Below are 26,795 nucleotides of genomic sequence, written 5' to 3'. Positions count from 1 at the left end.
TTTCATAAAAATCCAATCAATAACAAATAAAGAAGACATAAGCAAAATTACTTTGCCAGGCTCTCATCTATCCCTGACCACATGCTAAGGCCGTCTTCTGAGAAGCAAAAGGACTTGATCCTGGGACAGAGGTGAGCACAGGTGTAAAAGTAGGTAGCCTTCATTAAGAAAAGAATTGAACCAGCCCTGGCCAATGTTTCTCAATGGTTAGAGTATTTTACTACATACCAAGGGTCATGGGTTCACTCCCTGCCCCTGGTCGGGGGGTGGGGGGTGGGGGGGTGGGGGAAGCAACTAATCGATGTGTCTCTCTCACATTGATGTTTCTTTCTCTCTCTTCCTACTTCCTCCCTTCCACTCTCTGAAAAACAATGGGAAAAATATCCTCAGGTGAGGATTTAAAAAAGAAAAAGAGAACAAATCAAATCTATACATACACCAGGGCTTCAGTACTGCACAACTCCAGAGTTGAGCCCCACAGCACTAAAACATCACATCAGTGTCAGATTAATTAGAAAATGTTCAAGTCTTCCCCTGCTCTGAGCTTGTATGGGAGAGGGCTTATGCAGCTGCTGTGCTTTCTTCACCATCAAATGAAGAACTCTCTCCCTAATTTATTTCCCCCTCTTTCTTAGACCAAAAGGCACTAAGAGCAGCTCTACCCCATCTGAGCACAGATGTTAATTCTTCACTGCCTTCAAACTCTTGAGAAGGGGCTCAGGGCTAGGTTTTGTTTTTGTTTGTCACAGGATAACATTTAAGTGCAGTTTTGTCTGACAGGTGATAGATAAATAGACTAACCTCTCGCCAATCTGAGGAACCCCCATAAGATGACCCCTCCTATAGCTATGTACGGAAAAGGCTGGTGCTGGACCCTGCAGTCCCCCGAGTCTCTTACCTGTGGGCATGTTGGTAAAGGGCCCATAGCAACAGATTTCTAGGCCCTTGAAGATCTGGGAGAAGAGAGGAACAGAGGAATAGAGAAACACTAGTTACAAGAGTATGGGTTTTATAAAAAACAACATAAAGAGACTCTCTAAGAACTTTCATTTTTCTTTTCCTTTCCTTTTTTCCCCCCTTAAATATATTTTTATTGATTTCAGAGAGGAATGAGGTGGGGGGGAGACAGAAACTCAATGATCAGAGAGAATCATTTATCGGCTGCCTCCCACACGTTCCACACTGGGGATCGAGCCTACAACCTGGACATGTGCCCTGACTGGGAATTGAACCATGACCTCCTGGTTCATAGGTCGACACTCAACCACTGAGCCATGCCGGCTGGGCATCTTTTTTCCTTTCCTTTACCACCAGACGATTTCTGCTGCTACTTCCAGAGACAATCAGTCCAATGTCCAGAACACTGTTGGATTTTAGAAGACTTGTTTTGTTTGTTTTGTTGTTAATCCTCGCCCGAGGCCATTTTTTAGGGAGAGTGGAAGGGGCATGTTTAATGGCTAGAAATTCAGCTATTAGTTGATATTTGATGTTTATCCAAACTTGGTACATCAGTACTAACTAACCATAACTCTGATTGGCAGAGAGGTCTATGTTTATTTTATATGTACATGCTCCTTTTCTCCTGACTTTCTTCTGGTCTCCAGCATCTGTGAACGCCAACCTATGAACCAGGAGGTCACAGTTCGATTCTCGGTCAGGGCATATGCCTAGGTTGCGGGCTCAATCCCCAGTGTGGGGTGTGTAGGAGGCAGCCAATCAATGATTCTCTCTCATCAATGATGTTTCTATCTCTCTCTCCCTCTCCCTTCCTCTCTGAAATCAATAAAAATATATTGGGGGAAAAAAGTTCTCCCCAGGCAGCCAGCTGGAGCCAAACGTTGCTGTAAAAAGCACAAAAGATTAGAATTTTTTCCATCCAGGCTGATAGTCATTGAAGAGGATGTCTAGTTATGAGATAAGAAATTTGAAGTTTCACCTCTATAAATATGTTTCTCTTTCATAGGAAAATACTATGGTGATATTTTCATATCTTCAGAATGTCATTACTTTGATCAGGTACTTCCCATCATTGCCACCCTGCATGCAGGAAAAACCCCCAAACACTGAAATTTCCTTTGAAGGAGGGAAAAATCTGGTGCTAGTTCTGCTTTGCATTCAGCGGAATAAAAACAAATGGCTGGGGCCTGTTCTTCCTCTCAGGAGCAAGCCCTGCCTTTCCCTTTACTTCTCTCCCCTTCCCGCTCCCCCAGGCCAGTTTCGTTGCCTTTCTCTCTCCTAAGCTCCAAGCACCCCCCCTCCCCCTTTTGCTTCTGTAACTTGTTTCCTGAGCCTACACAGCCCAGCTGGCTCACTTCTACAACCTCTATAACTTTCTAAATAAACTTTTTTTTTAAAATATATTTTATTGATTTTTTTACAGAGAGGAAGAGAGAGGGATAGAGAGTCAGAAACATCGATGAGAGAGAAACATCCATCAGCTGCCTCTTGCACACCCCCTACTGGGGATGTGCCCGCAACCAAGGTACATGCCCTTGACCGGAATCGAACCTGGGACCCTTGAGTCCGCAGGCCGACGCTCTATCCACTGAGCCAAACCGGTTTCGGCTCTAAATAAACTTTCTTACTTTTAATTTGAAGAAGAAGAAAAAAACGTTTGGCTCACAGAGCTCCCCCGGGGTGAAGGCAGAAGCAGACATAGGGCCAGAAGCTTTTCTTGGCATCTGGGAAGTTACTTGATTGGTTAAGAAGGTGAGGGTGGGCTGACCCCCGGGGTTCAGAGCTCCAGGGACTGATAATTTGTGATCATCTCCCAAAGCAGTTTTCCTTGGAAAATCACCTCTATTGGTTCGCCCTCAAGTTCTGTAAAAGGACAGAAGGTGCTCCTTGTGGGGATGTTCCCAAATGCCTGGCGGTGCACACTTGAAAGAGGAAGAAGGGCAGACTGGGAACGTAAGCACTCAGTCAGGGGCCTAAGAAAGCTGCTGGCTCAGGCCTGACAGGCAGGTGTGAAATCTTGCCTGGACTTCTCCCTGAGAGAAGGACACAGTTTTTGGCTACATCACTTGCTACAGGATGATCTGGGAACGTCACTGAGTGTTTCTGAGTGTTCTAGTCCTTCGTTTTCAAAGATGTTAGAATCAGCTATTTTTCTCCTTGGTGCAACCTATAATTTTCCAAGAAATATAATATTGTCATTAAGAGCTCAGATTCCAGGCTCTGGCCAGGTAGCTCAGTTGGTTAGAGTGTGGTCCCAGTACGCCAAGGTTGTGGGTTCAATCTCTGGTCAGGGGATATATAAGAATCAATCAATGAATGCATAAATGAGTCAAACAACAAATCAATGGTTCTCTCTCCTTTCCTCTCTCTCTAAAATCAATCAATAAATTTAAAAAAGAGCTCATATTCTGGAGCTAGACTGCCTGGGTTCAACTTCTAGTTGTGCGTTCACAACTAGCTGTGTGAGCTTGAGCAACTTACTCCACCTCTCTGAGCCTCAATTTTCTCATCTATAAAATAGACATAATTATTGTACATATCTAATAGGGTTACTATAAAATTGCTAATCAGTTAAAACATGTTGAGTATTTAGACTTGGCATATAGTGAACATTATATAAATATTAGCTATTGATTATCAATCATTTTCTCTTCTTTGCATCCACAGACAGCACTGCATACATCCCCTTTACAGCACTTACCACAGTAATTTAGAGAAAGACGCTATGGTAAAGTGGAAAGAGCAAAGGCTTAGATTTATATCTGTTTCAAATCCCAGCTCTGCCATTTATCAGCTAAGATTTGAACCCCAGATTGGACCAAATTACTTCTCTAAACCTCTAAGTCCCCTCATTCATTAAATGGATATAATACTTATTTACCTTATTGGCTTAGAATTAAAAAAAGAACCTATATGGAAGCACCTAGCAGTATGTAACACCCCTTAAAAGATGAACTAAGGGGCCTGGAATGCAGAGGGGTGGTGGGATTTCTGTCAACATGGGGAAGGAGGGCTTTACCTTTCTGTCCTGGGATTCTCTTGCTCGTTTTGGACCTTGGTGGTTCCTTCCATTGATAACATCTCCTCTGACTTCAAAATCATGCTAAAAGAGACCAAATGCAAACCACAGGGATCAGAGAAAGAGAAGCCGCCCTCAATGGAAGCAGAGTAGATGTGCCATATTTAAGGAATTGAGTATTGCTAGGCAATCTTTTGACCACTCCCCTTAAATCATTCTTTTTGGTAGACAGATGAACTGACCAGCATCTCAGCTGCTGAAATCAATTCCCTGAAATAAAGCTTTGTGGGCAGAAATGAACAATTGGCTTTTCACCTCACTGGGACTTACTGTATTTTAATTTTCAACATCTATCTCCTCTCAAAACATTCACTTAGCATTTAGATTAAACTGCTAATACTGTGCAGTTATAAAGATAACGGGAGAATTCCTTATCTCTTAAATCAATTGTGTATTACCAGCTAAGAGTTTTTCAGATTTCCATTGAGAGGTTTAGTTAATGAAACCATAATGATAAAATATACATTTAATACACTGAAGAAAAAGCTTTTACTTATCACTATTTTGATTGGTCAAGGATGAGAGTAATGGGATTGGGGAGGTTAGAGCTTTTGGGATAAATTAGGGGAAGAATGCTTAGAAACAATTCTGACTGAAACTCAGGTTGTAGAAGATCATATCCACTGCCAATATTATTACAAAGTAAAATAAAGTCATGGTAGTATAACCACAGGCTAATATTAGGGGAAAGATCACTTCATACTTTCTAGTCGCTTGAGTGAGAAGAGTCTAATGATAAATGTCACCTATTTGGAGATGGCCTTCAATTTTATAGGCCTGATTGTACCCCTGTCCCTATTTAACCTCTCTTCCTGGATGCCTAGGATATACCCCTCAATTTTTTTTTATTGTTGAGGGATTACAAATGTCTCATTTTCTCCCCTTTGCTCCTTTCCATCCATCTTTTACCCCCCCCCCCCACACACACAAGGCCTTCTAAATCCCCAAATTTATATATCTTGCCCCTTGCCTAATCTATGCTCCCTACATATTATTTACCAATTACTATACTCCAGCTACACTAGTCTATTTTTCTTTAACAAACAAGCTCATTCCTACCTCATGACCTTTATTTATTTATTTATTTATTTATTTATTTATTTATTTATTTTTACCTTTATGCTTGCTGTTCCTCTGCCTTTAACACTTGTTACCTACACTTTCTAAGGCCAATTCTTTCCTGTGTTTTAGGTTTCAGCTCAAGCATTTCAGAAGCCATCCCTGGCCTCCTAAAGTAGTCAATCTCTGTCCCTGGTCAATTACTAATCTGCTGTTCATGGTATTTATTGCTATCTTAAATGATCTTTTTCATAGTGTATTTTCCTTCAACAAAACAAGAATCTGGCCAGAGAATGGACCTGTCAGTCTTGTTTACTGCTGTATTCCTGGTGTCCAGCACAGAGTAGGCTCCCAATAGTATATACCATGGAATGATAGTTAAAACCAACAAAAATATCACTTAATTATGAATATACTGAATACTATGTAATATCTCAAAACTATTTTTGTTAGTTTTATTTTCCCTGATCTGTTGTCACCAGCAGCTCTTAGATGGTTCTGTTCTAGAATTATTTCTCCTCCTACACTCTTCTTATTTACCTCTCACTGTTCTCAGTGTCATAAAGAGTAACATCTCTCTGAAGGATTCTGATTTCTAAACAAACACATTTGCATATTAATATGAAGGATTTTTCTTTAATTTAACAGCCAACGACCAGTTCTCTATCAAGATCTATGTATATAGATTTAGGTGAGCCTATTTCTTTTGCTTATGAATCTTTTTTCTGCTTTATAAATTCCTTTTCCTTCCTCCAAGGAAAGGATTGTTTCTACTGAAATTTAGAACAAGTGAATGAGGCACAGAATTTCTGGGTTTGCTCTGCATAATTCTTGATGATCCCCATCATCAAAGTGGTACAAGGAAGGAAGCAGTTAAATTTTCGGTGATTATGTGACTCAATGGCATCAAGTCTTTCTGATCAGTTTGTAACATCAAGTACCTACCTCATCTAGAATCTTTCTTTCTTTAATAGACTGGGTCACCCCTAAAGAGATCACAGAAAAGACAGGTCACAATGCAGAAGAACATGGGCTTTTTGTGGAAGTGGATGGTGAAGCAATTCACGTAAGAGCTTGGGAGGAATAACACTGAGCAGAAGTCCCATCTCAATAAAGCCACAGCTCCTTGTAGTAGAGATTTCTTTTTGGAGATATGGTTGATGCTTAATCCAAACATTATAACAGTGCCTGCTGCACATGGATTGCTGCCTACTATTAAATAAATCCCTAATTCGTATACTAACATTCTAGGAGCAGATTAGGTCCTATTAGTTATAAAAAGAAATCCATTTTCCCAACATCACCAGCTTATCTGAACAAAGACATATGTGTTAAAGATAAAACTAGTTTAGTGTTATCATTAAAGACCTTTTGGTAATTCAGATACAACATCAGCAAAAAACCTTAGGTGGTAAGATGTTTGATGTAAAAATGCAATTCTGAAGTGTAAAAGGGAGGAGGGGAGAAATGCACTATACTTACAGAAATAGCTAACTACCCATTTTCCTCCTGCAATTCCCAGAAAATATTTCAGTGTCCGTTCACATACAAATTCAGCATCTGCAGAATGAAAAATATCCAAAGGATCAGTATAAGTTGAAAACAAAGTCAGGAAGTGCTGTCCTAACAAGCTAATGAGCTCCAGTTCTATATGCTACTTGCAATCAATATGGATCAATGATTCCAATACCCCAGTGATAGAATCAGAGGCTGGAAGCACCCCTAATTATAACCAGCATGTGTGGATCTTTGGAAGTTAGAAAAGGCTGATATGAAGTTAAAACCAAAGGAGATGTCTGCCCTATCTTCTCAATGACAAGACATCCATCACTGTGCTCAGGGAATTATCTTCATCAGTAGTATTGATACATGTGGATGGGGAAGACCTATTTTACTGGATGGCAATATGTGGAAGGAGAAGAAAACAGTATTGTTGAAATCCTCTATCTGATGTGTCAATGTAAGTGACAAAATTTTCACCCCCAGACTTCTAACCTGGGGAATCCTAACCTCCTAATTTCCCTGAGAGGGACAGAAAAATACAGAGTATTTTCATAGCATTATCCCTCTATTCATAAGTATTCCAGAAAGAAGTATCTAAATAATCACTTCTGTTTATTTCCTAGTGTTTCAAAAACACCTCTGTGCCCTAGCCAGTTTGGCTCAGTGGATAGAGCGTCAGCCTGCGGACTGAAGGGTCCTGGGTTTGATTCCGGTCAAGGGCACATGTCAGGGTTGCTGGCTTGATCTCCAGGGGGAGGCATGCAGGAGGCAGCCGATCAATGATTCTCACCACTGATGTTTCTATCTTTCCCTCTCCTCCCTTCCTCTCTGAAATCAATAAAAATAAAATAATAATAATAAAAAAAACCCCACAACCTTCTAAAGAATTAAACAAACTGAGGAAATAAATGTATTTAACGAAATCTTAAACATAGCAGTCTATCTGCCAGTAGTAACAACAGCCATTCTCTCTCACAGAATTCTTCACAAATTACTAAAATCTTTTTTCTTTCATTACAGTTTTATAGCTTTTTGTTTAACGGCTGTGAAAGTTGATTTAATAATATGGTTTCAACACAGACATTTTAGCTTATTTTTAGTTCAAAAGTTGAATTGCCACCTGGACAGTGTGGCTTAGTGGTTGAGCATTGACCCATGAACCAGGAGGTCACAGTTCAATTCCTGGTCAGGGGACATTCCCGGGTTGTGGCTTTGATCCCCAGCAGGGGCGTGCAGGAAGCAGCCGATCAATGATTCTCTCATCATTGATGTTTCTAACTCTCCTTCTCCCTTCCTCTCTCTGAAATCAATAAAAACATATTTTTTAAAACGTTATATTGCCTTTGAGTTTAAAGACTAATTACTTTAGATTTAATTTACATTTTTAAAGTTTTCCTTTCACCTTCCAGCAGCTTTGATCCAAACCTATAGCTTAAGATATATTAAACTTTAATGACATTCAACTCTAAAATAGAACTTGGTTCAAGGTATCTTGTTCTGGCACCTGGTTCCTGTATTATCCTCTGATCCTGTGGTACGATCTGTATAGAGTACAAAGCTAACATTTTAGAGGTTCTGAGGCAATGTGTCCTTGCCAAGGACTCTGGATCCTCTACTCAAGGGCCTGCAGCAATGTGAACAGAGTGGACCATTTTATTTCCTAAGTCAATTTTGAGAAAGGTTTTAAGAGCTGCATCTCCTGTATGCTGCATGCACTGGTCTCTGCTTCCCGGAGCCCAAGAGCATGTCTAACTCCTCTTCCAGACAACAACACTTCAAATATTTGAAGACAGTGGTCTTGTTCCCTTAAGTCTTCTCATTCCTTCATCTGTTCTTCAGATGACATTGTTCTCAATTCCTTTTCTCCATCCTCATCTTCTACCTCTGGATAAACACTCTCTAACATGTCAGTGACCAGCTTAAAAAGCATAGTGTTCAAAACAGAGCACATGTTTTCCAGGAAGTCACTCCAGCAGAGAATACAGTGGGGGAAATCAGGATTTTTACTTTACTTGTTCCAGACAATAGGTTTGTATTAATGAGGTCTAATTTTAAATGAGCTTTTTAGCAGCCCTGAAATATTTATTCAGATTTAGCTTATAGTCAACTAAAGGACTCGGAGGTCTACATTATCACGGGAGTCAGAATTAAGATTTAAAAAGGGGAAGGTAGGCCTAACCGGTTTGGCTCAGTGGATAGAGCATCGGCCCTCGGACTCAAGGGTCCCAGGTTCGATTCCGGTCAAGGGCATGTACTTTGGTTGCGGGCATATCCCCAGTGGGGGGTGTGCAGGAGGCAGCTGGTCGATGTTTCTCTCTCATTAATGTTTCTAACTCTCTGTTCCTCTCTGTAAAAAAATCAATAAAATATATTTTAAAAAAATAAAATAAAAAGGGGAAGGTGTAGGACAGATGCATTTTTCCCTTCTGTTTTTCCTTTTCCACATGCTGGCTATCTCAGAGCTGATACTGTACTTATTTCCTGAAAAACTCTCAACCACACTCAAACTAGTGTTTGTGTGGAGCTAGGACATGAAATAGACATGGAGCTAGGGCTTTCAACCACCCAGATTTTGAATAAAGGCTCACTTCCATCCATTCTCCTCTTTGCCCTATTTATTCCTCTAGGATTTGAGCTCTGCCTTACCAGAAAGCCCTTCACACAGAATAGTCCAGGCAGGGTGGATTAGTAAAAGTGGTTCATTGTTCTGCTTCACCACTCTCCAAATCTTAAACCCAAAACAAAAGGGGGCCAGGAAGTAGAAAACTATTATTTTTCTTTCGCAAAACATAGTTAATCAACTACTGGAAGACTTCCACCTGTGCTATGCTTAACGAATACTCCCATTTCTTCATGTAGTTCCATATAACAGATGCAATGCATTCCATAAAGGTTCTTGGTATACCTGTTTTCATAATGACATGAGTAGTCTCTTCAGTAATTAGATCAGTTAAAGTGATGTGGTATTTTCTGGCAAACTTGTGCACACGCATCTGAAATCAAATAAAATATTATTATAAATTACCTCTAGTGCACAGCTTAGAGCATTAGTTATCCTAGCTTTGAATCTCCATTTTTTTCTCACAGAAAAGGTACATTCTTTTTATCCTAACATGTCTGAAGTCTCAAAATAAATAGCAATTTAATACAAATTATGTACAAATCAGAGGAAGAAATTCTAAAGTAATTCATGCTAGGAGACATGAACTATAACCAAGGATTCAAAATAATATTAATTTTCCCTTTAATAGCAGATATCATTGAATTCCCTAAGACATCTAGTTTCTTTTCAGAGTGCTGCTCTACTATAACACAGATTTATCAGCCTACACTATATATAAGCTGAGAGGTAATTAGCCTACACAGAAAGTTATGTTACAGATATGTAGCTTAAAAACAAGATGTGCCTGGCTGAGTGGCTTAGTTAGTTGAGCATCATCCTGTGCACTGAAAGGTCACTGATGCGATTCCCAGTCAGGGCACATACCTGGGTTGTGGGTTTGATTTCCGGTTGGGGCAAATAAACAAGGCAACCAATCAATGTTTTTCTCTCCCTTCCTCTCTCTTTAAGTATGTCCTCAGGTGAGGATTAAAACAAGATGCAAACCTCTGATAGCTCAAAAACATTCAAGTCAAGAGTACAAAAACTATCAATTCCTCTTACGGGGAAGGACTGAAGAAACTCATATTATTCCCAAAGGAAATCTAGAGCCTTCTAGCTATTATCTATCAACCAAATAAAAATCAATAGGTAGTAAAAGAAATGAACCAGATCCATTATGGACACAATTGACATAATTAGTAGCAACCATTTGGTAAATAACTCAGTTTACCAAAGGCCATCATTTATTAGCCATCACCACCATGCCAATATTTATGTGCTGCACAATATTGCAATGGAGATCAGGCCATCCTTCTTTCATGCTGCTTCATTCCATACTGCCACAGGGCACTAAAAAGGCAGACTAGAGAAGCTAATGACATCCTCCCCCCTTTTGTCACTGCCCTCTGCCAGGATCATTAGCAATTCTGAACTGATTAAATGATGAAATCCCGGCCTTGAACAGTGTTCAGTTAGAAGAGCAACCGCTGAAAAGATCATTTTAATATGGGTTTCAGAATTAATCATGTGTAATACAGTCAGCAGCTTTCATAATAAATTTACCACACTTCAAGTCTGAATAGAGCTGAAAAGTTTTCCTCTTTGCTTGTTTAAAGACAATATGTACCCAAGCCACTTACAGTCTAATGTGCAGCTCAGAATTGCCCATGGCAAGAAAGATTAAATTATTTTAGCCTTCTCTGAAAAGCCGAACTTCAAAACAAGAAATGCTAATTTTCAATGAGTAAACGGAAATTCTAGATATGTAGGCAAATGATCGAGAGCAACATAAACCGAACACAGGTATGAATTTTCAGAGCAAATAGCTGGTCTGGGCACCTGATTGTGAAATTAGAATTCTAGCATTATTGATGAAAATGTATTCATTGTATCTTCTAGGGAAGACATAGCTTACTTTGCCCTTTTAGTAGTAGGTTACAAAGAACGTTATGCTCAGCTGCTACGCATAGAGAACTTAGAATGAGAAATGGTTCTTATCCTAGGAAGGATATATTAAGAAAGATACTTAAGAATGACTGGGTTGCTGAAACCGGTTTGGCTCAGTGGATAGAGCGTCAGCCTGCGGACTCAAGGGTCCCAGGTTCGATTCCGGTTAAGGGCATGTACCTTGGTTGCGGGCACATCCCCAGTAGGGGGTGTGCAAGAGGCAGCTGATCGATGTTTCTCTCTCATCGATGTTTCTAACTCTCTATCCCTCTCTCTTCCTCTCTGTAAAAAAATCAATAAAATATATTAAAAAAAAAAAAAAAAAGAAAGAATGACTGGGTCATCTCTGTGTATAATAAATTATACCCCCATTGAATCCATTTGATACTCTGGTGTGTTATCTTATCATGGTTCTTTACGGTGTATTCACTCAATTATTTTATTATAAAGTGATACCAATGGTGATTAATTTACTAAGATGTCTGAAATCTACACTCAGAAACAATGTTTCAGTGATCTTAGTATTTTAATGGGTATTTTCCTTAGTGAGAAACAATTCCTGTTTCCACCATTAGGGACCCAAGGAGATGTCAAAATCCTAATAGGGAAGAGAGGCTCTTGCAGAGCAGAAATGATAGGGCAGGCTACTGAATAACTATATCACCAACCAGGATAAAGACAAATAAACACTGGAGAAATGCCATTATCTGGCAGTGAGCTTGGAACCAGTTTGAATTTAGCTAATCATGCTGGTGCGTTCTCTCAAAGTGGGGAAAAGATGCCTTCTGGGGAGTAGAGCTACACCTACTTGCTTTTTATAATAAAAACTAGAGGCCCAGTGCATGAATTCGTGCACAGGTGGGGTCCCTCGGCGTGGCTTGAGGGAATTGGGCTGAAACCGGCAGTCCAATGCCTCCTGCCGCTCCCGCTCATCCCAGCCCCACTGCGCCTGTTGTGGGCTCACGCCCAGTCAGTCCTGATCGGGAGAGGCAAGCTGTGAGCCCTGTGCCTGGCACAGTCCCTGGGGGTGGGGGACACCTGGAACACGACTGGCCCTCAGGGCAGGTGGTGGGATGCCCTTGCCGGCCTGGGATCCGGATCCCGGATCCGTACCGCTGACGTTCGGTTTGGACTCATTGTCAGGAGCCACCTGGTGACCGCTTTTATATTGTTTCTTCCTTGTGGAGTTTCTAGGGAGGGGAAGTGGCTACGGTGCCTGAGGCCGACTTCCAGGCCAGCAGTGCTGTTGGGATCATGCCTACCGTGCAGATCAGTCGGTGCCTGGCCCTTTCTTAGGAGATTGGACCTGCAGGACTACCGAGGGAGTGAGTGGCTGCCACTGGGATGGGTCGGCAGCACTCCCACTGTGGGAGTACACTGACCACAAGGGGGAAGCTCCTGCGTTGAGCATCTGCCTGCTGGTGGTCAGTGCGCATCATAGCGACCGGTCGTTTGGTTGCTTAGGCTTTTATATATATACTAGAGGCCCGATGCACGAAATTAGTGCAAGAGTAGGCCTTCTTTCCTATGGCTGCCAGCACCAGCTTCCCTCTGGCACCCAGGACCCAGGCTTCCCTTGAAACCCCGGCTTTGTCCAGAAGGTCATCAGAAGGATGTCAGGCCGAATTAGCATATTATGCTTTTATTATATATATATATATATATATATAAAATTTAAAAAGCTCTATATCATACCCCAAACTATAACCTCTCTGCTAATATTTAATAATTACTTTGTTTTTAAAAAATTGATTTGAGAGACAGACAGAGAGAGAAACATCAATTTGTTCCACTTATTTACACATTCATTGGTTTCTTCTTGTATGCGCCCTGACAAGGGATTGAACGTGCAACCTTGGTGCATCAGGAGGACGCTCTAACCAACTGAGCTACCCATTCAGGGCTAATAATTATTTTCTTAAGTAAATTTATACAAAATGATTCATGCTATAGTGTTATCTAGGTCCAAAATTTCAGAAATTAGTAATAAAAATTAAATTTCATTAGAATTATGCCTATTTCTTAGATTTCTTCCTATAAGTTATTTATTACTACTACCTAGTTAAAACTATTATGGTATGTAAATGAAGTCTCAGTCTTTAGGGAGATACATATGGATACACTTACAAGTTCTTTTGGGGTCAAGCCTGATGCCACCATAGATATTCTTTTGTTGACTGTTTTTGCTGAAGATGTCACCTCTGGCTTTTCCCTGCTAGCACTTTCTTCCCTCACATTATACCCAGCAGCATTAGTAGTGTGAGTAGCAGCTGGACTCTTAGCAGATTCAACTTGAAATTGGGGTAATTTCAATGCAGAGGTTGAAGTTGGCATGCTGCAAACATGAGCTGACTCTCGGGCTCTGTCTTCAGAGGGATCAGACTCTGGGTCATCCGAGAAGAGGCTGATTCCAGACTGTATGTAAGGACTTTCCTCTGAAAGGAATAGGAGACGAAATTTAATCTACATGAAAATGAATCTTGAATTACAACATCTAGTCTCTGCTAAGAATTGAAAAGATCAAGTCAGGTTAAGAGAAAAATGAGTGTGCTAATACACTATTGGTGGAGGTGAAAGGTGTCTTAACTTTTCTAAAGGACAATTTGGCATTATATTCCAAAAGTCATGTGTGTTTACACTTTCAGTCAATAATTCAAGTTTTAGAAATGTATCCTAAGAAAGTAAAAGATGTATGCACAAGTTTAGCCATAGGAATGTCCACTGCAATATTGTTTATAACAGTAAAGTTCTAGAAATAACCTAAATGTCCGATAATAGATTGGCACATCTATTTCAATGGAGTACTCTTCACCCATTACATTCAGTTACTATGAAATAGAGAAATGCACACACCTATGTTCATTGCAGAATTATTTACAATAGCCAAGAGTGGAAGCAATCCAAGTATCTATCAATGGATGAATGGATCAAGCAAATGTGTTATATACATACAATGGTTTAAGTCAGTCACAAAAAGACAAATGCTGTACTATTCCACTTATATGAGGTATTAAAGTTGCCAAACTTTTAGACACAAAGTAGAATGGTAGTTGCCAGGGGATGAGGTATGTGGAAAGTTGTTGTTTAATGGGTACAACTTCAGTTTTGCAAGATGAAGAAGTTCTAGAGAATAGTTGCACAACAGTAAGAATATACTTAACACTAGTATACACTTAAAAATGGTATACTAAGTGTATACTAGTGTTAAGTATATTCTTATTGTAACTGAATGTCATGGGTTAAGATTGTAACTTTTGTAACGTATTTTTATTGCAATTAAAAACAAAAGATATGCCATTGAATTTAAGATGCTATCCTATTTCAGAGTCCAAACATGAAAAAAAACTGCACCTTAGAATCCATGAAATGCAATACTGTAAGGTATGCTTTCTATAATTTTGGTCATTTATTTTATCTAATTTAAATAACCCTTTTTATTACCTATATTCTCCAACTGCTTGGCAATGAACATATAGTACTTTAGTAAGGAAGAAAAATATATTGAAATATGAAAAATATTCAATTTTTGTTTCATCATCCATGATGATATAATTACCTTTTTCACATAATAGATTATCAGATATCATCACCAAATTAAAAACAGGAGATCATCCCTGAAACATTTCAGAAAATGCCACTCAATCAGAAGTAAGCATAACTAAGTAGAATGTATGAGATTCCCAAAATGACCCTAATTAAAATGGTCAAATACCACATTCAGAAGCCAAAAGGCATCTTTTATGATAATGTATTTTAGAGGATTAATTTAAAATTTTCTTTACTAATTCAAACTTTAATTCACAAGCCATAACACACACCATTTATTTAAAGTGATTTATAAGGCATAAAAAATATAGTCATTTATATTCATTAATTCATAACATAAGAGCTTACTTTGGAGATTTGACTCATTTTTCAATCAAGGACAGGCCAAAAACTTTGTTCCAGGGCTCTAGAACTCTTATCTAACAGTTGAAATAAAATATTTAGAGTACACCAAGACTCTCTCATCTTCAAAAAGAATTAAACCAATATAGACAGATTAACAACTACAATAATTTTCAAGTAAACTTGGATAAACATTCAAGCTTTTTTTTTTCATATATTTTATTGATTTTTTACAGAGAGGAAGAGAGAGGGATAGAGTTAGAAACATCGATGATAGAGAAACATCGATCAGCTGCCTCTTGCACAACCCCTACTGGGGATGTGCCCGCAACCAAGGTACATGCCCTTGACCGGAATCGAACCTGGGACCTTTCAGTCCGCAGGCCGACGCTCTATCCACTGAGCCAAACCGGTTTCGGCTCAAGCTATTTTTTAAAAAATAGGTTTAAGTATAACAGATGCATTCATGATATACTAGTACATATGAAAGATGACGAACCAGAATACCTTTAGGTAAGATTCAGAGTAAAATAAGTCTTGTTCAACAGAGAAGATGAAATATTACCTAGATTTTGTCTTGGCAAATAAGATGGTTCCATTAAATCTTGGGTCTCAGACTTGGCCAGTTGTTGCTCCTCTACATCAACACTCTCAATGAGCTCCTTTTGAGATGGGCGGTTTCTGTTCCGAAGACTCTGTGAGTGGCAGTGCACATACCACCTGTCATCTAACAACTGGGATGTAGAAGAGCTAGCAAGGATGCAAGGAGATTTTTTTTTTATCACCACGACTCATGAAAGGACTTATCACACGCCCTGGGCAGCCAAAGCATAAGTAAAACAGCTCATTGTTGGAGAGACACTCAAGTGATGGCCTAGAAGTCTGTTTTCATGATGTCTGCCAACATGTCAGGGTTGACACGGAACATTTCCCCTTAGGGTCTGGTCCGAGGCAGTAAGCATCTATCTCCTAGCTGTTTAAAAGCATGTCAGCAAATTTCAGCAAATGATCTACCACCACTTACTCAAGTTCTATAAAATAGAAAGTATTATTCCACTTGAGTCCTCATGGATGTGTTAATCACATCTCTCATGAAAATAGAGAAAGCTAATGATTAATTTTGACATCGCTACACTCATTCTTTCTACAACCAATTTCAGCAAATTTCATAGGATCATCCTTATCTCCTGCCTTTTCAGTATCGAGTCATTCAATATGCACACAATAAGTAATTTCTTTATTCTTTCAGGTTTTAGGACTTGGCTGATTAAGATACGTAACAGATTTAAAGAACCTCAGAGATCAGCTAATTAATTCAAACAATTATTAGGTGTTTACTATGAGTCAAACATCAAAACTAGGCTCTGTGGATTAAAGATGAGCAAGATCTAAACTGCTGCTCTCAAGTAATCTAGTAGAAGGAGGAAGTTCAATGAAATAAATGTTTAAGTCTCTTGTGGGAGGGGGAGGAAGAGCAGAAATATTTGATCTGAATATTAAATGGATGCTTCAACTAGTTAAAGCTTGGCAATGAAGTCATTACCTTTAAACATAGGTTTAGTGCCTCTGGAGGCCAGATCTTTGGTTTATTTTTATAAGAGAACATTTATTGAGTAAATTACAGAGGTAGAAAAAGTAATTCCTAGAAAAAATGGGCTTAGGAAACAAGTTATAGAGTTATAGAGGTAAAGGAAGAGCCCTAGCCTCGGCCGGCATGGCTGTGGCTGAGCATCAACCTTTGGACCAGGAGATGGCGGTTTGATTCGGGTCAGGGCATATGCCCGGGTTGCAGACTGGATCCCATGTGGGCCATGCAGGAGGCAGCCGGTCCATGATTCTCTCTCATCATTGATGTTTCTATCTCTCTTCCCCTTTCCCTTCCTCTCTGAAATATATATATACATTTTAAAAAGAAGCTTGGGTAATGTGCTTGGCCAGGGAGGGAGGGGCATAGGGGTAGTCCCTGGAGGGAGAGCACTGAAGGCCAGATCTTTTTTTTTTTTAAGAAGTACTGTTCTCAGCCCGGCTGGTGTAGCTGAGTGGTTGAGCATCGACCTATGAACCAGGAGGTCACAGTTCAATTCCCCGTCAAGGCACATGTCTGGGTTGTGGGCTCGATCCCCAGTGTGGGGCGTGCAGGAGGCAGCCAAATCAATGGTTCTCTCTCATCATTGATGTTTCTATCTCTCCCTCCCTCTCTCTTCCTCTCTGAAATCAATAAAAATATATTATAAAAAAAAAAGAAGTATTGTTCTCATGCTAATGAGTCCACAAAGGGAGGGTCCAAGTGTTTTGTTTTTTGTTTGTTTTTAAAAAATATATATTTTATTGATTTTTTACAGAGAGGAAGGGAGAGGGATAGAGAGCTAGAAACATCGATGAGAGAGAAACATCCACCAGCTGCCTCCTGCACACCCCCTACCGGGGATGTGCCTGCAACCAATGTACATGCCCTTGACCGGAATTGAACCTGGGACCCTTCAGTCCACAGACCGACGTTCTACCCACTGAGCCAAACCGGTTTCGGCTTGGCCAGATCTTTTAATTCTGTCAGCCACAGTGCCAGTACCCCAGCCTCAATGATATATCCTCAGTCTAGTTCAAGAGGTTTGGAAAAGATAGTGTCATTAGATTTTTGACAACTTGTCACTATTCCCAAAAAAGTAAGTAAAAATATACATATACTCAGTAGGAACTCAATAAATATGAATTCCTTTTCCTTCCTAGAGTGGTGAGATATGTGACTCTAATGGCTCTGAGACTCTTTCTTGAACTATCAAATAGGAGTAATAGTCCAGAACTTGTCCTTTTATCATCACAGTGTTGTTGTAAAGGTCAAATGAGAAAGTAGGTACAGTATTTTTGAAAATATAAAGTACTATACAATCTAATCTCAATAGTAATTTGAATACACACTCAAAGACACTGTGAAAAATATTTAATAAAAAGAGTTCAATGTAAGTAAAGGTGTTACTTAGATACCACAATTTGACATTTATTACTTCTTACCTTTCCATTCCTGGTTCTTTATTTTTATATCTGGTGGAACTATCCAGAGACTCTTGAAATTTGTCTGCAGAAAGGCTTTCTGAATTCTGGCTTACAGGATATTCATCACTTTTCTCTGAAGTTAATACTATTTTAAACAGAATAGGAAAACAAAGAAATTTACTGCTTTGTCCTGATAGTGATAATTCAGGTGAGTTAAATAAAATATTTAGATTTTTTCTTTATTTTTCTTTATTGATTTTAGAGAGAGGAAGAGAAAGAGAGAAAAACATTGATTTGTCATTCCACTTATTTATGCATTCATTGGTTGATTCTTATATGTGCCCTGAATGGGAATCAAACCTTGGTACATTGGGACAATGCTCTAACCAATTGGGCTATCCGGCCAGGGTGAGTATATTGATTTTCAAAAGCAGCAATCTGTGATAATCAAACTGGTTTTTAAGCAAGTATATCAGACATAATATTATAACACAAGTGATCCAGCACCAAATGGAATTAAAATAAGTAAATAAATAAATGGAACACTTTAAGACTGGGTAAATAAAGACACTCAACTGAGACAAGGCTGAAAAACATCATATATTTATATATTCTTGGCCCTAAATCAGTGATGGCGAACCTATGACACGCGTGTCAGCACTGACACGCATAGCCATCTCTGAAGACACGCGGCCGCTGAGGCGGCCGCATGCCGAGGATGAAACATTTGCTGCTCCTGAGGATGAAACATTTGCGAAATAATGTTTTTTCCTCAAAGTGACACACTACCCGAATTATGCTCAGTTTTTTGGCGAAGTTTGACACACCCAGCTCAAAAGGTTGCCCATCACTGCCCTAAATGATAAGGAAACAAGAACAGGAAATAATTTTTATCTCTACAGCAAACTAAATTTTACTCAAATCCCATTAGATAATAGGGAACAGAAAGTACTAGAAAGAAAAGAACATTCCCTTTTCTATACCTACTGCCTCCACATCAAAGACTGTATAAAACGGGGTGTGAACTTTTACATGTGTGAAAAACGAGAGGGGATGGGTCACATAGAAAAAACAGGTGACAGTCTGCTTCAGATTTTCAATTAGTAAGAAAGAAAAACCCCCAATACATATAAAAAAACCAAGGTACTGACTGATAAGGAACCCTGAAGTAATACATGGACTAATGATGAACTGGCACAAGAAAAGGAAAAAACACAAAACAGACCCAAGGCAAAGTTTTGACACGTTAGTACATCCTTTTATTTATTAATTCCTCCAAATGTATTACTGTGCTACTGCTTTCTAGGAAGTAGCTTAAAGGCAGAAATATTTAAAAAGTAAAAACAAATACCTAAAAATTACAAATGTCTTTTATCCATTAGAGCAGTGATGGGCAACCTTTTGAGCTTGGTGTGTCAAACTTCGCCAAAAAACTGAGCATAACTCGGGTAGTGTGTCACTTTGAGAAAAAAACATTATTTCGCAAATGTTTCATCCTCGGCATGCGGCCGCCTTAGCGGCCGTGTGTCATCAGAAATGGCTACGCGTGTCAGTGCTGACACGCGTGTCATAGGTTCGCCATCACTGCATTAGAGTCACTGAAGACTATAATTTATTTTGAGCTTTTATCAGAAAAGCTAAAAATTGGGGCAGAAAAATGTAAACAAAGGGCTGTATTAATTAAACTGTTTTTAAGACACTGGGTGACCTGGGGGGTAATAATTATTGATTTCCTGAGTTAATCCTCAAATGCATTATTTATAGTTTCCTCTGTGCTTATCTTTTCTGAGAGTTTCCAGTAATATAAGAACTCTGCCTGAAGCTACCAGTTTCTGAAAGTAAGCTGAATCTAACTATGCAGATTTTTCTTTCAACTAGTTCTGTAAAGCTTTTTAATAAGGGTATCATTTCCCCAAAAATATAGGGTGATCATTGAAGGAACCACAGAATTAACCATTGGAAAGGGTTATAAAAAAAATAAGTAAAAGGACAGGGAGGAAGTCTCAGACATACAGATATTAAAAAGTCATTTAATCACATCTGAACATTTAGCATATGAATTCCTCTTTTCACTATAATGGGGCCAAGCTATGAAGAAAATAAGCTAACCTGAGTTAGAATTCAATTACTCAATGGTACCTAAAAAGATAGGGCAAAATTTTTCTGTTCTTCTTTTCCCTTAATCCTTATTTCATAAATGCAGAGATCCAGAGCCCAAATACTGGGAGAGTACCATAGTTCCTCTTAAATAATTTCCTCATCTGGGGAATTTAACATGTTACATATTTTATTTTTCATGGGTATGGAATACGGGCCAGACCTAACGTTTAATAAATTTACTGACTGCCTATTATGTGCTACTAGTAAGTACTGTGCAAAGTATTAGGAGGATCAAAGGAAAAGACATTGGGGAAGAAAGGAAGAGATATTAACAAATGATAAACTATAAAATAAAAAACCCACAAGGAAATCCAGCTTTAAAAAGCATATAACCCATTCACACTGTTAATTCAATATTTCCAGAGGAGGAGCATAGGAATTTTTAACAAGTGCTTCCAGGAATGAATATACTACAAGACAAAAAAGCTCTGATGTATCTGAAAATCACTTCCACTGTAACGGATTATGATCTTATAAACGCTAATGTTTGCTTTATGAATGGTTGGTAATCCACAAGAAAAAAAAATTACTAAGTGCCTGATATGAAATAACTACCTGCAGAGGAGGTACACATAATTTATAATGAGTATACAGATTTGCACAAAAAATATTATGCAGGCTTGGGAATGACCCTTAATAAACAATAGGACAGAACTATGCTGAGGGCAGGACATTTGATGCAAAGACCCTAGACTATCAATACCTTTACTACAAAGGATAAAGCAAAATCTCCTAACAAAATATTTTATATAGAGATTCGTAAGAAATTTTCAAAAAGGTTTTTTCAAATCCATAATACAACATGTATATAAATATAACATTTATAAAATTTTTAAAAAATCCACAACAAAACATTTTGTCTGCAGATCTTTAGAAAAAAATAAACACCCCTCCCCCAAAGATGAGATAGATTTACACATATGATCAAAGCCAGACAATAACATTTTGTAAGTTGTGTATAAAAATGAAAAGTCTAGCCTGTTTATAGACTGAAGATGGTGAAAGCACCTCAAAGAAGAGAATTATGCTGGGGACTAGACTTTGGGCTTCATTATCTGGGAGATGAACTAAATGAAGATACAGTTACAAAGAAAGCATTGAAGAAATACATTTGAACCACTGCCATAGCAACAGAGTTCCTAACTTCTCATGCATAAGCTACTGTTTCTCCCTGAACATAAAAATATTGCAAGGCACACTCCCTGACCAAAACCACAATTCTGAATAATAAAGACTTGAGTTCCTAGAAAGACTGAAAGGAAGGCCCTATTGCCCTGAGTAGGACTGAGGAAGGACACGATGAAGAAGGAACTTGAACACTAAGTTAGCTGGGTAGGTATCACTGAGATAAAATGAACACTTTGGGAGGACTGCCATACCTGCCTATTCAAAGCACCAACTCCCCTTCTGGAACCCATGCCTGTGCCTAACCTCTCATCTACTTGACTACACATTTGCCCCTATTTAAAAACCTGCTCGATGTGCTGTCTTTCATAATGCTCTTTCAACTAAATACTCAAAATTTCATACTCAAAAGTTACACTCTTTTAGAAATTTACCAGAACACCAGAGTATGTCCTTCATTTATGCCACATTATCCCTCAGCTCAGCAATCACTTCTTTTTTTTTTTTTTAAATAATATATTTTTATTGATTTCAGAGAGGAAGGGAGAGGGAGAGACAGAAACATCAATGATGAGAGAGAATCATCGATTGGCTGCCTCCTGCATGCCCCACACTGGGGATCAAGCCCACAACTGGGGCATGTGCCCTGACCGGGAATCAAATCATGACCTCCTGGTTTGAAGGATGATGCTAAATCACCAAGCCATGCAGGCCAGCCTCAACGCTCACTTCTTACAGGAAGTCAGCTCTGATCAACTCCATCTGTCTGGGTTACTCTAATCACCTCCTCATAGATCCATCTGGTCTTGTTGATAACTGTAATGTTGGGATAAAGCACCTGACTCTGCCACATAATTGGGTTTTCTGGGGACCAAGATGAGTTCCTCAGGTAAAGGGCATCTCTTCCTTATAAACCAGAAAGCACATGGAATAGGGCTTTATGATCTCACACCTGTGTATCAGGAATAAGAGTGTTTTTTATAAGCTTTCTAAAATGAGGGGGTTACTTATTTCTAATCTCTCCCATTGCACTCAGCTTCCTATGGGCTCCCCATAACATCTCATTTTGGGTACTCAGTCAGAAAATTACACTTAATGACTGTCTTGATCTCTCTGAATGGTAAATTAGTTGGAAGCAGGGACTAGAACCGAGGCTCTAAAATTACCCATGGAGTGACTCAGCAAATATATGCTGAGCAAAGATCATAAAATGTTCAAGCTAGGTTCACATTTTTCTGGAGATAACGGCTTAGGGAGAGGAAGAATTTTGCTTAAGAGGAATTTGGCCAATATTACAAACCTTTTTCTGATGTGTTTTGTCCTGGATTTAGTAGGTCCTCAGAAGCACAAGAATCAAATGTGAGGGAAGGGGACTTGTCAGAAGGCTGGCTCCCCTGCTGCTCTAACACAGCTTCCAGTTGGTCCATTTCCTGCTTGATCTTTATCAGGTTATCTTGCATGGTATCCCTCTGCTGCAGATACAAAAAAATGACACAAAGTTACACTCTTTTATTTTATTTTATTTTTAAATATATTTTATTGATTTTTTTACAGAGAAGAAGGGAGAGGGACAGAGTTAGAAACATTGATGAGAGAGAAACATCGATCAGCTGCCTCCTGCACACCCCCTAATGGGGATGTGCCCGAAACCAAGTTACATGCCCTTGACCAGAATCGAACCTGGGACCTTTCAGTCTGCAGGTCTATCCACTGAGCCAAACCGGTCTCGGCAAAGTTACACTCTTTTAGAAATTTACCAGAACACCAGAGTATGTCATACCAATTAATTTTAGCATGGGAATTAAAATCACCTAGTATGGAATTATAAGTTCTGGCTGAATACCTTTTAATCCAACCATATTCATGCAGTTAATGCCTATGAAATGATTTCAGAATGATGTTAAAGGAGGGGAAAAAATTCTTCAAATTCTCCCAAATAGACTTACTTTATTTTATTGTGATGTCCTTTTGAAGTTGATTACTTTATTTTAAAAGCTCAGGAGCGAAAAAATAATTAAGGTGCTTATAATACTTTGGTATTTAAAATTAGCATGACTTCATTAACATTTTACATAGGCTGTGTTTCCAAGGCTTAGTATTGTGGGACTCATAAGAGATATAGATTAGTCCATATAAAAATGTCTGATTTCTGGCGTGCGAGGACACTTCTTTTTTCTGGGATTCTTTGAACATTTAATTTCTAACAGAAAGAACAAAGAGCTAATTCATTAATTTATCTATTTGCTCATTCAACAATTATTTGTTGACCATCTATTATATGTCAGACACTGTCCTAGTGCTGGGAATATCGTCCGCATGGTGCTGCCATTCTAGATGGGGACAGGGTACCTAGAGAACTTCACAGAGAAGGACCTGTTAGAGGGAAGGAGCCAACAGAAACAGTCCTAGTAAAGCCTGTAAGGACAGTTCTTGTTTTCACCTCAAGATAAGGGTCTTCTCTGCTTATGGGGCTCATGATGTTTATTTCTCCACTTCAAAAAGAAATCTGTGCCCTGGCTAGTGTTCTCAGGTTAGAGCATCACCACGCACCGACGGGTCACAGATCTGATACCCAGTCAAGGGCATGTACCTGGATTACAGGTTTGATCCCTGGCCAGGTTCAGGCTCTTGTGGGAGGCAACCAATTGATGTGTCTCTCACATTGATGTTTCTCCCTCTCCCTTCCATGCTCTTTAAAAAGCAATGGAAAAAGTATCCTTGGGTGAGGATTAAAAAAGAAAAGAAGAAGAAGAAGAAAGAAATGTGTAGCTGGGTAGCACAATTGGTTAGTGCATTATCCAGATACACCAAGGTTGTGGGTTCGATCCCTGGTCAGGGCACATACAAGAATCAACTAAAGGATGCATAGGATAAGTGGAGCAACAAATGGATGTTTCTCTTTCTCTAAAATCAATTACTTTTAAAAAAAACAACACCTTCTAAGGCTAAAATAAAAACATTAATTAATTTTTAAAAAAAGAGAAATATCCTAAGTCTAAGGGTTTTCTTTCTTCTTTTTCTTTCTTTTGCTGTTTTCTTCTTTCTTGAGTCTAAGGTTTTTGATAAGCAAATTATTTCATAATTAAGGAGATTTACAAAATATACCTTTCTTCATTACTTTTAGAAGGAACAATGGTTGCCAGCAAACCCTGGGGAAATAGATTGTTTCATCCTCTATTTCTTCTTCTCATCCTTAAAAATGACTTTGCCCACCACTAAAAACTAGACATCTAATTTCTCCTGCTACACTGAGTAATTTTCAGGTTTTTATGACCAGAAAATGTATTCCCAGCTTCACAAAGGGTTCCAGTGCTACCCTGATACTGTTTCGCTGCCAATGTCCGCAGTAGCGCCATTGCCACCACGTGGTGCTTGTGAGTAGTTCCATTACTGATCAAGAAGGGCTTGCCTAAGTAAATTTGCAATGGAATCAGATATCCGTAAGCTTCAGAAGCTGTACTAGATGTTACTGTCATGACCATCACATCTAACCTCTATGTGGCCATTAAACAGGTTAGAAAATCAGAAAAAATAGTAATGGGAGAATTAGTTAACTTAAGTTTCCTTTAGGTTTTCCCAAAGGAATTACTTTATAACTTGGACAATTCCCCTATAGGCAATTGGACAGATACATTTGGGAGACCAAAACCAAATTGGTTACTAAGTTTTCTTGATTCTAATTCTTAAGTGTTTCTTAAATTAGCCCTAATTTTCTATTTCCCACTATGCTACTCTGATCTCTACTTTTACTTTTTATTTTCTTGAGTATTCATAAGATTTTATTTGAACCAAACTGACAACAGTTGCTGGGAAGCAAGATCTCAAATGCTTCCTGATGTCTACTTAAAAAAAAAAAATTATTGATTTTTTACAACAGAGAGGAAGAGAGAGGGATAGCGAGTTAGAAACATCAATGTGAGAGAAACACCGATCAGCTGCCTCCTGCACACCCCCTACTGGGGATGTGCCCACAACCAAGGTACATGCCCTTGACCGGAATCAAACCTGGGACCTTTCAGTCCGCAGGCCAACGCTCTATCCACTGAGCCAAACCGTTTAGGGCAGCTTTTAATGCAGACAGCTACATTACTGTGGAAGTTCCTTAAATGCATGTTTATCTTGCCTCTTTCTTCCATAATGGCTGTGGTGGTATACCACTGCTCAAATAAGGTAACGCTTTCTGAAAGCTAAATAATTATTACCCATTATAGCCCTCAGGATAAAGTCCAAATTCCTAAGAAGAGATATTCAGAAGGCCTTTTATACCCTCTTATCTCTTAATTCTCCCCCAAACCACCCACATGCCCTGTTTTCTAGTTGCACAGGACAAATTTGTGCTTCCCGGGCATTTTATGCCTTTGTGCATTTGCCTGCGTTGCTGCCTCCCTTCTTTTTCCACCTGGAGAAATTCTTCTCATCTTTCAAGGCCCAGTTTAAATGTCTCCTTTGAAAGTCCCCACCAACAGGTGATCCCTCACTACTTCATTTATACTACTAATGCATTAGCAGACCAAAGTGGAATACGTAACCCTTCTTTGATACAATAGTGCTTTCATGTTTTTGCTATAGGAAACATGGGTTTTGATCATTTAGCTTATTCATTAAATTCAGTATTTAGTGTTCTGCAGAGAGTTCGGTGGTATGTATGTGAGTATGTATGAAATAAAAGGTAGCATGAGTTCCTGCATGAGTTCTAGCCAGGTGATTTCAATCTAATTTGAGGAGGCAAGGTACCACATACAACTGTTATACCACTGATTCTAAGGGATGATTAAAGCCAATGCAAGAATGCAGGATGCATACTACTGAATGCACAAGACACCACACATACATCCACACATGCTTTTTACCTGAGTTGTTAAAATATCGCTCTGGGAGGACAGCCCTGAAAAGTCTTCAGAGAGGTTTGTTTCACTCTCATAGTCAAATGCTGCTTCATCTAAATGATAATAAAAATAGAGATTCAAATGTAAGAACAGACAGCAAATACTATAATTTGCTATATGTTTCTTCCCATTGGCAGGACAAATATAACTTTCATGTCACACAAAATGATTATACTCCTTGTTTTGAGACACCTGATTTCTTCTAGAAATAACAATGAAAATCAGAAGCAAGTCCACCAACAACTAGGGCACTAAATCACATTCAAATAGAGATGTTCCAGCTAGGTGAAGGACTTCTAAAGAAGAGTACCTTAGGAGGAACATGCTTAAAGCTTAAGAAGCAGCCGAAACCGGTTTGGCTCAGTGAATAGAGCGTCGGCCTGCGGACTCAAGGGTCCCAGGTTCGATTCCAGTCAAGGGCATGTACCTTGGTTGCGGGCACATCCCCAGTAGGGGGTGTGCAAGAGGCAGCTGATAGATGTTTCTCTCATCGATGTTTCTAACTCTCTATCCCTCTCTCTTCCTCTCTGTAAAAAATCAATAAAATATATTAAAAAAAAAAAAAGCTTAAGTAGCAGCTACTTTAATTGTACTTCGA

At 39.1% G+C, this 26,795-nt stretch overlaps 1 protein-coding gene across 2 annotated transcripts in view; it reads right to left on the bottom strand.

Annotated features, from left to right (window-relative positions):
- BRCA1 (BRCA1 DNA repair associated) overlaps positions 1-26,795 on the bottom strand; it is a 55,151-nt gene that overhangs the window by 3,860 nt on the left and 24,496 nt on the right. For both annotated transcript variants that reach the window (XM_079798801.1, XM_079798802.1), the window contains exons 11-20: positions 26,162-26,250; positions 22,612-22,783; positions 18,045-18,171; positions 15,601-15,785; positions 13,275-13,582; positions 9,504-9,591; positions 6,578-6,655; positions 6,041-6,081; positions 3,977-4,060; positions 899-953 (exon numbers count right to left, since the gene is read on the bottom strand). In XM_079798801.1, coding sequence (XP_079654927.1) covers positions 899-953; positions 3,977-4,060; positions 6,041-6,081; positions 6,578-6,655; positions 9,504-9,591; positions 13,275-13,582; positions 15,601-15,785; positions 18,045-18,171; positions 22,612-22,783; positions 26,162-26,250 — 1,227 coding nt within the window. The remainder of the gene's footprint in view (positions 1-898; positions 954-3,976; positions 4,061-6,040; positions 6,082-6,577; positions 6,656-9,503; positions 9,592-13,274; positions 13,583-15,600; positions 15,786-18,044; positions 18,172-22,611; positions 22,784-26,161; positions 26,251-26,795) is intronic.

The sequence above is a fragment of the Cnephaeus nilssonii genome (genome assembly GCF_951640355.1).
Source record: "Cnephaeus nilssonii genome assembly, chromosome: 19".
Classification (NCBI taxonomy): domain Eukaryota; kingdom Metazoa; phylum Chordata; class Mammalia; order Chiroptera; family Vespertilionidae; genus Cnephaeus; species Cnephaeus nilssonii.
Note: the sequence above shows the minus strand (reverse complement) of the source record. Positions and strands in the feature narration are given on the sequence as shown.